The sequence below is a fragment of the Takifugu flavidus genome, chromosome 4 (assembly GCF_003711565.1).
Source record: "Takifugu flavidus isolate HTHZ2018 chromosome 4, ASM371156v2, whole genome shotgun sequence".
NCBI lineage: Eukaryota > Metazoa > Chordata > Actinopteri > Tetraodontiformes > Tetraodontidae > Takifugu > Takifugu flavidus.
Window position 1 is genome coordinate 14233547 of NC_079523.1, and position 12117 is coordinate 14245663.

General features: G+C 44.3%; 2 protein-coding genes across 2 annotated transcripts in view; both read left to right on the plus strand.

The window, feature by feature from the left end:
- The first annotated feature begins 19 nt into the window (after positions 1 to 19).
- LOC130523763 (uncharacterized) lies at positions 20 to 2098 on the plus strand. The gene is made up of 4 exons (XM_057029278.1): positions 20 to 563; positions 702 to 913; positions 1028 to 1142; positions 1386 to 2098. The coding sequence occupies exons 1-4, from the start codon at positions 225 to 227 to the stop codon at positions 1626 to 1628; spliced, it is 909 nt and encodes a 302-aa protein (XP_056885258.1). The 5' UTR covers positions 20 to 224; the 3' UTR covers positions 1629 to 2098.
- Positions 2099 to 3291: 1193 nt separating this feature from the next.
- LOC130523762 (homeodomain-interacting protein kinase 1-like) overlaps positions 3292 to 12117 on the plus strand; it is a 55372-nt gene continuing 46546 nt past the window's right edge. The window contains exons 1-4 of the mRNA XM_057029277.1: positions 3292 to 3973; positions 4062 to 4105; positions 4192 to 4285; positions 4388 to 4513. Coding sequence (XP_056885257.1) covers positions 3910 to 3973; positions 4062 to 4105; positions 4192 to 4285; positions 4388 to 4513 — 328 coding nt within the window. The 5' untranslated portion in view covers positions 3292 to 3909. The remainder of the gene's footprint in view (positions 3974 to 4061; positions 4106 to 4191; positions 4286 to 4387; positions 4514 to 12117) is intronic.

A 12117-nucleotide genomic window follows, 5' to 3' on the forward strand; every position in this document is an offset into this window, starting at 1 on the left:
GTTCGTGGAGACTATCATTTCGTTTTCTCTCAATCAGAAGAGGCTTCAGGCTCTGAGATTATTTATTCCTGCAATTTATTTTTAAAGATCTGCATCACTTTTAATTGTACAATGTTTTCTTTGACAAACAGGAGAGGTTTCAGGAACAGAATTATCGGGGAGAACACCTGACATTGGAGGAATTAAGAAACCGTCGTGCTCTGAAGAAGTACACTAATTTAGAAATGCCTCCTTATCCTCGTCCACAGTTTCACCTGTTTTATGTGAAACATGACACAAACAAAGCCGGCCTGGAGGGCATTTATGCTGACAATGGCTTCCGTTCTGTGTTTGGAGACCCTTGCCTATGGTGGAACATGGTGGTGAAACCTGATGACATCCAGTCTGCTGAGAACAGGATGCTGGAGGAAACCTACCCAGATCGCACAGAGGAACAACGCCAAATGCAGCCAAGGTTTCTGGCAGACTTTGCCACCTCTCCAGCCTTCAGTGAGACTTCCAGACTGGGCTCATTCCGCTTCACCTTCACACTCAGAGAAGCGCTGGATGCTTACGGAGAGCAGGTAGAGGAAACGTTCCCAGCGGCTTTCTTTGATTTGTTGTCAGCTAAAAAGCACAGTGTGTCACAATGGTAATACCGTGCTATGTCCTGATGAGCTGCTCAACACATTTGCCATAGAAATGTTCTTTATCGTCCTCAGTTTTGCGACGGTGAAAAGCCCGTCATGAGGGTATTCAAGACCACCCTGTACAAAATGGAGATCATGTATGCTGTGTTGGTGCATAGCCCAAAACGCAATAGGAAATTTTCTCGCTTTCCTTTGCTGACCGATGACACGAGTCCTGTCTGCGGGTACAACGAGGAGGCGGGCCACATGATCTGGAAGGCTGAAGCCATGTGTGAAACTCACAGGTCAGTGCCCCTCTCTACTGTGAGTGGAAACCCAATTTATAACAAGAAAATGGGTGACGGAGGGTGAGGATGGTGTTGGTGGTGTCTGGGTGTGACTCATGTATTTATGACCAGTTTCTGCTTGATGACGGATGATACTGAAAAAAGGATGACAGCAGAACATCTGAATGAGTTCCCTCAATATTTTGTTTGGGATAACGTCGCCCTCGCGTTCCATGTGGGCAAAAAGGTAAACCTGAGTGAGCACTCTTTTCTGAGCTGTAGCTGGTTATCCACATGTAAACTGCTATTCTTTTTTCCTCAGAATTTTTGTCTCTCTAAAATTTACAAAAAGGCAAAACACACACAGACACGCACACACACACACACGCACCCCAGACCAGTTCTAAAACCATCAGCATTTTATTTTTGACCATCAACCATCAGTTTGAATCTCATTTCTCATTGCTGCTGCTGCTGCTGCTCTTTTTAGGTGTGGACCTTTGGCAGTGACAAATTGAGAGACAGCCTCACCATCAGCAAACCGGACGGTATTAAAATTGAACCTGAGGTTTTTGACCGTCCCGAAGCTCTGAGCATTATTCGGCAGCTCTGGCCTGAGTACCAAGAAGATCGGGTGGAACCTGATCAGGGCGTGGAGGAAAGAGGGCGAGGCGCAAATACTGACGCAGAAGAAGAAAATGAAGAAGAAGAAAAGCAGGCTTCTGTCCTGTAGAATTTATTCCCTGAATAATACTCTGAGATGTGAATCATTGCTCGTCTATATTACCTGAATCTACTCAACATTAACTTTCTCCAGATGCTGCTTTAACAAACTGCACTTGGTCCAAAATGCAGCGGTGCATCTTTTAACTTGTACAAAATACATTTGATTTGATTTTAGCTTCACCATTCGGTGTCATTATTGATTTAAAACATCTTTGGTTTGCTTTTAATGTCTTCATGAAGCAGCCCCCACATTCCGCTTGGTCACTCAGATCTGAGGGGCTTTTCAAATAAGCTGCGGGGGCTGACTTTTTGGAAGTCTTAGGTACAGGTGTAATAAATGATTAAGTGATTTTGATTGGTCTTAATGAGGAGGCTGATCAATCCTGTTGCCTGCTAAAGGGGCTGGCTCTGTCTTTCCAAGCTTGAATGTAACAGATAATATTGAAATAAAGTTCAACTAAATGTTGAAATTTGGAATCACTGTGCACAACTTTAAACCATGCAAACACATTTGTCTCACAAATCCACACCTGCCTAGAAGACAAAGACATGGGGAGGAGAGTAAAGACCACATAAATGCGACATAAACAGAAAACAGAACTTTGCATTCTAGCATAGCCTGCGTATGTACGGTTATTTACTGAAGTAACATTAATAACCAGCCTAACTCCATCGGTGCGTTGAAAGAGAAGAATATATTCAGCCCTGAGCAGCGCTGCAGCATGAACGGAGACTTGAGTGCTATGTCACACACAAACACACACCGTGACAGCCTGTGTGTGTCCCCAACACTCAAACACAGAGTTCCCTCACAGTGTCGTCGCCCAGCTGAACAAAGAGGAGAGATACACAGTTATGGGATGGCCATCATCCTGCCTCAGCGCCACGCAACTGTGTGAAACAGTCTCCAGTAATGGAACTTCTGATGGTGCATCCTCTGAAGCTGACAGCTATTCATCAGAGGGTGTCTCCAGTAGTGACTACTCTGATGCCACCACTTCTGAAAACAGCAGCAAATCACCTTCTAAAAAGAAAGGCGTGTTTAGGGTTAAAGTCTCTAAATGGTTTGCCAAAGTCTGCAGGCATATAAAGAGTGTATTCTGTAGCTGCATGGAAGTCAACTGTGTTGAATAGTGTGTGAGTGTAAGGCCTTGTGGGTGTGCTGTCTGTGCTTGAATTATGGTTTGTATTATTAAAGAAGATATGGATTGTGATAGTGTGTTGATTCACTGGGTGGAGAGGTGGAATCCAGCACAAAAAGCTCATAGATTGATTAAAAACAAAAAAAAAATCATTTTGTAAATCTAATCCTCAACTAATTCGCTATCGTCGGTGTTGTGAGGACGTTTTAATTAACCAGCGCCCCGTAAAACGAGCTAAAGCGCCGACTGGTCCGCTCAAATCTCCGATTAACTCAATGCAGAACAGAGCGGGAAAACGGCTCCGAACTGACAAAAGCTTCGTGTTTAACTCGTTGTTTCTCCGTCACGGGGTAAGCTAAAGTTATGAAGCTCGACATGGTATATTTCAAAGTCTTGTGGTTCTAACGTGCCCAGATTCCATAGAATTGGACGGCGCGTTAAGCGTCCAAAACGGGTGGTTCTGATCGGGAATCTGTGTGGGGGGAGGGGTGGAGCAGCTCCCAGCCAGTGGGGTGGGAGGGGGAGGGGCTGCCTGTGTGCGTCACATTCAGCGGGAAAATAACCCGATTTCAAATGGCAGCTTTCGAATTTCCCATTGTACGTGAACCCACCGCCATTTCAATCGATCCAGTCCCAGCCTCGCGCTTCACTCCATTTGGCGCTTCACGTAAGTACAAATCTTCTACATCGCTCTGCTCGTTTCAATGACTTTCACAGCTGCTAAATGAACTAATTCAAGCTAAAGCTTCACAATCACATCATTCCGTGTCTCAGTGTAAAGAATTGACCGCTTCTGTGTTGTTTCCATTACATCGCTCTCGTGCTCCACGTTGCTAATATCTGGTCATTCTGCCGTGATTGATATTAACGCCGCCTGACATCAATAGCGTTTTATTTTAACATTTTTACCATCGTGCTGGTTAAGTTGTTAATTGCGGAGGCAAAGTAACCTAAACCATTGTCGGCATTAAGATCTGCATGGGACTCCAAATGGCTAATGCTAATAATCGGTATTGGCATGTGGCGGCTAATATTGGCTCATTCGAAAATCGATCACATTTCTGTAATTCATCTGTTGATATCTCTGCATATGCTTCCATATATGTGATTGGTTTATGCACACTTTGAGTGCTGACAAGTTTGTGAATGCCGTTAAAATGCGCTTCTCTGCAGATACAAAAGGATTTCAGAGATTTTGCAGCTCTTGTTGGTAAGTAAACTGGAATAAAGGCCAGTAAAGTCTGGGACCTGTTACTGTTTGAACATTCATTTTATGCTGACACATTTGCTTTGTGCAGATTTGCAGCTCCTGTTGACGTGGCTGGTCAGCGGCTGGAGCAGGGTTGGTATCTCTGTAGCTTTATTCATGGTTCAACACATTGTCCGAGGTCCAGCTGTCTCCAATCACTGATTGGTGGTGGTGTCCAGGGGTTTGTCATCGGCTTCTCTCCGGGCCTGAGTGCTGATGCCACCCTGCAGAACCTGCTCCGACAGGACGACCATCGTGTCTCAGCACGGATGGGTGAGAAGATTTTACATTGCTGTTTTAAAGCACTTCTTGTCTTTTGTCTTCATACACACAGTTCTATTGCACCTTTCTGATCTTTGACCTTTTGTAATTCAGGGATCCCCTACTCCTCTGTTGTGGAGCACTTTCCTCTGCACCCCCGAGAAATTTGGGCCAGAGATGTATGTATCAAAAATTCCGATCCTGACACACCTGCTGTCGATTGCTGCAACCAGGTGCCAGGTTTGTAGGTTTGATTGGCATCGTAGATCAGGTCCCAATTCCAGCACTTGCATGCTATTGTAAATAAGCTATCAGTATATAGATCCCAGGATTGGACGGCTCCATCTTGCCGTTATTACAAGGACACGGATAATGCTTCAATTGTGTGTTGACGTTTTCATGTTGACTAAATGGTTTCCCTCCATGGTGATTGTCTCTTTACAGCAGCCCTTCTCAAATAGTGGGGGGCGCAGTGTGATACCAGGGGGGGCGCATGTGACCCCGGAGAACATGTTTTTTGTTTTTGCTGTACTAGAATAAAGTGTAATTGCACACCCACTACAGTAGTTGGCAGTGGCGCTCTCATTGTCAGAGTGTGCGCAGGGAGTATTAGCTCTATGGTGGAGAGGTTTTTGCACCGAGCATTCGCGCGCACACACCACAGAGTAAGAGATAGGAAGTGCAGTGAACAAACCATCAAGAGACAGCATGAAAAAATACTTAACAGTGATGAAAAGAAAGGCGGAGAGAGACGGAGATAATGAGACAAACGAAAGTCTCACGAAAGCTAAGACGAGGAAATCTGACGAAGCATTTATAGCGCTTGGCTTCACTGCGACTACGGTGGGAGACGAGGAAAGACCGGTGTGTTTACTGTGTCTAAAAATGTTGGCAGGACAGCATGAAGCCAAATAAATGAAGGCCTCACTTAAAGACATTACACCCCAGTCACGCTGATAACCCTAACCCTGGTTAACCCTAACCCTGGTTAACCCTAACCCTGGTTAACACTAACCCTGGTTAACCCTAACACTAACCCTAACCCTCACTTAAAGACATTACACCCCAGTCACGCTGATAACCCTAACCCTGGTTAACCCTAACCTTGGTTAACCCTAGCACTAACCCTAACCCTCACTTAAAGACATTACACCCCAGTCACGCGTGATAACCCTACCCTGGTTAACCCTAACCCTGGTTAACCCTAGCACTAACCCTAACCCTCACTAAAGACATTACACCCCAGTCACGCTGATAAGCCGCTTGAGTTTTTTCAGCGAAAACGTGCCGAATATTGGCAACAATCATCCAGCTTTGGTCTATATTTCTTTCTTTTGTTTTCTTTAATGTTAATAAGGATACAATGTTATGCAGAGGTGTACTTATAACAATTTCATAGACAAATGATACTAATTATAGTCACGGCGGGGGGGGGGGGGGGGGGGGGCGGCAAAACGTTTTTCTTCTTCCTAGGGGGGGCGTAACAGAAAATAATTGAGAAGCACTGTTACTTTACAGTAATGTATAAAGCTAACTTGACAGTTTGACAGCTGGGGTGACACTGTCTAATGTCCTAATTACTGTAAGTTAGCTGTTACATACAAATTAAAGTTGTGCTTCATGCTTTGTTATAAGTTTGCTACATTTTCAGAGGTTTTTACATAATGGGGAAGGAGACAGAATATTTGAGGAATAATTGTGTGTTGTTGATGTCACATTCCAGATACTATTAATTTTTTCATAGTTATTGCTCTGGTCGATGAAATGAAGAAGAAACAAAAGAACGTGACAGTCATCCAGCAGAAGATGGCGCTGACCTTTTCCCTCAGGCGGAGAGAGGTGGTGGAGTGTCAACCGCACTGTTTCCTCTGAGGAGGTGAGGCACAAGTTATTATACTAGATTGACTATAATTGAAGAAGTGCAGTACCGTATTGGCCCGAATATAAGATGGTGTTTTTTGCATTGAAATAAGACTGAAAAAGTGGGGGTCGTCTTACATTCGCGGTCTAGACATTATACCCATTCACAACGCTAGATGGCGCCAGATATATTTAAAGCGAATGCTGAACTTAACGTCCCAGGCCAAAGCGAACCCCTGTCACGAAGAAGAAAAATAAAAATAGTGATAAGAAAGAAAAGAGAAGAGATAACAGAAAATAGAGAAATGTAGCGACAATCTGGAGAAAAGTGGGTCGAAGATATAATCATTTGTTTCAGATGTACTGTAATTATTTTCTGTATAAAAATTAAATTTGGTGTTCAAAAAGTCGTTTTTCAAAGTTGAGTCTTGAAAAAGAGGTCGTCGTCTTATAATCAGGGTCGTCTTATATTCGGGCCAATACGGTATTTGCTGTATTGGCAAACTTTATTCTACCTTGCGCTACCACTCCACTCAAGGCCCCTCCAACACACTGCACCCCCCACACCCACTCCAGAAATGTGCAATGCCAGTGTTTTTGTTATGTTCTGTCCTCCCAAGGAGTGCATCACTTACTGCAGCTGTAATGGGTGTCAAAATGGTCACATATTTATTGAATTGTCAGTCCTCAAGGTCCATGTTTACAAATGCCATAGATTCTTTGACCTTTGCTAATATTCTTACCCTAAACATTTCACTCCTATAAGAGCCCATTTCTGCCTGTACAAGAATAAAAGAATCCCCACGCTAAATCAAAATTGTGAAATAAAAAGACATTATGAGACAAAAATCTAAAGTAGTTTCACCTGGAGAAAAACGACCAAATTTGGACTTTCTCATCATTTTGACTTGGCATGGATTTTTTTTTCTTTTACTGGTGGAAATAGGGCTTCTGTAGACTGAGATGGTTAGGGAAAGAATACTACGGCAGGGTTAGCCCTAACCCTAACCCCTCTAACCCTAACCTTCCCTAACCCCAACCCCTACTCTAACCTTCCCTAGCCCCAACCCCTACTCTAACCTTCCCTAGCCCCAACCCCTAACCTAAACCCTAACCTCCCCTAACCCTGACCCTAAGCCTAACCTTCCCTAACCCCAACCCTAACCTTAACTTTCCCTAACCCTAACCCCCTAACCCTAACCCTAACCCTAACCTTCCCTAACCCTGACCCTAACCTCCCCTAAGCCTAACCTTCCCTAACCCCAACCTTAACCTTTCCTAACCCTAACCCTAACCTTAACCCTCTAACCCTAACCCTAACCCTAGACTGAGATGGTTTGGGAAAGAATACTACGGCAGGGTTAGCCCTAACCCTAACCTTCCCTAACCCCAACCCCAACCCCAACCCCTAACCCTAACCCCTCTAACCCTCTAGCCCGGATTCAGACCCTAACCCTGATTAAAAATGTAAAAAAAAATTTTAGATACGAACGCAACTAATAACAATTAATTTCTTCTTTTCTCTTCTTCTTTCTCCACCAATACAACCCTCACCCACGATATCAAACGCCACACTTAGAAATAAGATGAATGCAACAGAAGACTTCATCCCACTGGTGCAGGCCCTGACGCACCTAATACTGGCACACCACAAAAGACTGATGTTTTCACAACAACTGGAGGACCCATTACCTACCTTTCTGAAGGACGTTGAGACCTACTTAATTCGGATCATACAACCCTTCTGCCCATCGGAGCAGACGCACCTATGGGCACATCAGAACACAAAAAATTGGACGACAGCCACGGTGGAAACCTTGAAAGAGCACTACCTCCAGGTACAGGAGGAGGCGATAAACATGATTAAATCCCTAATAGTTATAGATTGGGATAGAGCATTTCTGGTGGCCACACGGAGGGCACGCCAACACACACCCCACATAAAGGAGGAGGCACTTGAAATTACACGTGTCACTCTGACAAAGATTATGGAACCTTCCTCTCCCCTCAAAACAGAGGGACACACGGAACTGTGGACGGAAACACGGACATAACATCAACAAACCCATCCCTCATAAGAGAAGCACTGGGAGCTCTCTACAATGTGGGACATGCCACATTCCCTAATGCAACAATTCAGGTTCCGCTAATCAATTGTAGTAGCAACCTTCCCATACAAAAGCAACGCAATTTGAAACAAATGAATGATCTTATCAAGAGTTTTAACTCATTCATCCCACGATTGGAGAAAGCCAAATTTAATACTATCAATGACGACATACACTGGACACCAGAAACAGCCAACAACATGTGGCAACATTGGAGGTCTTTTTTAGATTAAAAGAAAACCTGGAGGTAGATCAAACTACAGAGGACAAGGCAGTGGTAAACCTCTCCACAGAATTTCAGCCAAACCGCCACCAATTGACACTTTTAAACAGGGGACTTTCTTTTGTCCCAACGATGACCGCCTCCAAGACAACCCGACAGGCTATAGCAATGGACCTGTACAGGTATCACAGACGACTTAAATTGACTGCATACTTTGGACCACAACCCCCACGGGAGACCAAGCCCTTCACGGGACCATCCACTTGGGAACCGGAGATCTCCCAACTACCACCACAACTTCTGGAACTTATAAGTGCGGATGGATCTGCACTTAACAACTTAAAATACACATCCGAGAGCCCTAACCTACCACCAGAGGAAGAACAGGCACTGAAAGCATTGAGAAGAAACCGAGGAATAGTTATTAAACCTGCAGACAAAGGGAGTGCCGTAGTATTAATGGATCTACGTGATTATGTCACAGAGGCACTACGCCAACTCCAAGACAAACAATATTCAACTTACAAAGCCAATGTACATGGAAACAGCGGAGATTATCACAACAGAATTAGAAGGTTTGTATAAATCAAAAATAATAACAAAGGAACAACATAAGCACCTACTCGGACCCAAACCACCCCGCCCCAAGTATTTCTACCTCCTGCCAAAAATTCATAAACCACGGACAGAATGGACGATTCTGGATCGGATCCCACCTGGCCGACCTATAGTTTCAGACTGTGGGAGTGAAAGCTATGGGATAGCAGAATTCCTGGAACATTTTCTAACTCTCCTGTCAACAAAACACACAAGCTACATACAACCAACACCCAACACCTCCTTTCCAAAATTAGATCACTTAAACTGGAAGAACCTTGCTTCCTTTTCACTATGGATGTGTGCAACTTGTACACAAATATTGAAATCCCACTTGGGCTGGGGGCTATCCGTAGAATACTGGACCGCCACCCGGACCCCAACCGACCGGATGACTGCCTGTTGAGGCTTCTAGAAATCAGCCTTACAAGAAATGATTTTGTCTTTCAAAACAAATTTTATTTACAAGTGAAAGGAACAGCAATGGGCAAACGGTTTGCGCCAGCATACGCAAATATATATATGGCAGAATGGGAGGAGGAGATCCTTGAAAAATGTGAACTAAGACCCTTAATCTACCTGAGATACTTAGATGACATCTGGGGCATCTGGACACACTCCAAGACGAGCTTTGATGACTTTGTACAGGTAATGAACGAACACCACACCTCAATCGAAGTGGAAGCAACCTTAAACGACACAGAGACAAACTTTTTGGACATAACAATCTTCAAAGGTCCGAACTTCCTACAAACAGGAACACTAGACACGAAGATTTTCTTCAAACCAACAGATTCGCACTCGCTCCTCCACAAACATAGTTTCCACCCTAAACATGTATCTATTTACAGCCCTCAGGAAGAGGGGTTACTCAAGAGGATTCCTCAGGAAGATCGACAAGTCCATAGATTTAACATCAACAAGGGAGAACCTAAAAACATTTCAGAAACTCCCGGTAGTGATTACTTACTCCACTTTTGGTACACGGGCAGCCCACACACTTCAGGAGAATTTCAAGAAGTTTCTGAAAGACACAATGGTGTAATATACTTTTTTCACACAAGAAAACCTTGTTAAACAGTAACCCCACAGTTCAAACATACGCGGAATAGAAACTGAAAATTAAACCACCACAAAATAAAAATAAATAAAAAAGTTGAATACAAAACCCCGACGCTACGCTAGTACGCAGATACTTACCAGAAACCCATTAATTAAATTTATTTGACAAACACTTAAGTTATGTAATAAACCTTATTTTATTTAGGAAAACAACATAATTAAATAAAATAATAAATAAAACAACATAATTAAATAAAACAACAAAAAATAAATAAACAAATATTCTCCCATAATCCTTTGCTCTACTCCGTTTTCGCGCTTAAAGGGACCACCAAACAGGAAATGGGGGGATTTAACTGGAACCAACTGTTTAGACAACCCCACTATCACACAGAAGAATAATAGAGATAGAACATCAGATAAGGAAAATAAAGAACAAAAAAACACAGAGGACAGAAAATTAAGACAACGCATAGACAAAAAAAAAGAAGTGAAAGAACAACGGACCACCCATCTTTAAGGAAGCAGATATTCCCATTGTCTAAGACAGGAAGGTAGGGATGACCACATTATTTCCTCTCTTCTCTCCTCTCCTTCCCTTTCTTATCTCCTTAACCCTCTTTTCTCTCTTCACTCCTCATACATCCCATCCACCCTTGAGACCTCCAGACAGTATAAAAGAGAGAACAAACCCCAACTTCAACCCTGTCTAGCTTGACTACGGATACCTAGCGGTGTTAACAAAGTGGTCAAGTTAGGCAGAGAGTGAGATTATAACCCCCCTGGGTCCTGACTTCAGGACAGCACTGCGGGTATATTGGTTCAGGGCATCAGAACCTTAAACATGGCCCAGTTTCCTATGGGGTTAAGCCCCACACATACATCACTCCATCTTACACCACATACGTGTTGTTACCAATCACTAAAAATGAAAATTGGGCATCCTCCAAATTGCCACCGTCCACCATCAACCCGTCCCTCAGCCCACCGTTAGGGACTGAGCCGTGGACGCACCGGAAACTAGACTCAAATGCAAATGAACCTAGATTCTAAAAACCAAGTGGTAGTGTAGGGTAGGTCAGAATGAGACACACCACGGAGACGGCGCAACTCCGGCGGGACCATCCTTGGGTGAGAGTGTCTTGTGGTAAGCGGTCGAAACACTCTGAGACCTCAAGGCGCACAACTGATGATGTGTCTCATGAGGGAGCCTGTGCCTTGCAATGTCTCACTCCAGACTGACTTCCCTGAGGCAGCGGTTGGACTTCACTGGTGCGTACCACATGGAGGGGACTGCTGTAGCGGCATCTTGGAATGGATGAGGCACCCTGCTCTGCCCAGCTCTCTTAGATAATAAGATTCCTTCTACACACACTCATTTACAACTTCTAGGGACCCAACCCCAACCCCTAACCTCCTTAACCCTAACTTCCCTAATCCTAACCTTCCCCAACCCTGACCCTAACCCCAACCTTCCCTAACCCTAACCTTCCCTAACCCTAACCCCAACCTTCCCTAACCCTAACCCTTAGCCCTAAACCTAATCTTCCCTAACCCCAACCCTAGCCCCGACCCTAACCCCTAACCTTCCCTAATCCTAACCTTCCTAACCCCAACCCTAACCTTAACCCTAACCTTCCCTAACCCCTAACCTTCCCTAACCCCAACCCTAACTTCCCTAACCCCAACCCCTAACCTTAACCCCAACCCCTAACCTTAACCCTAACCTTCCCTAACCCCAAACCCTAACCTTACCCCTCTAACCCTAACTCTCCCTAACCCCAACCCCTAACCCCTACTCTAACCTTCCCTAGCCCCAACCCCTAACCTAAACCCTAGGGTTAGGGTCGGGGCTAGGGAAGGTTAGGCTGAACAAGACTGATGTGGCAGTGACACCAACGTGTGCATCAGCTCTCCAGCTAACGCGCATTATTTCATTAGCATTATTCATCTTATTCATTACGGCCCTCAGGAATGAAATCATCCTCATTGTA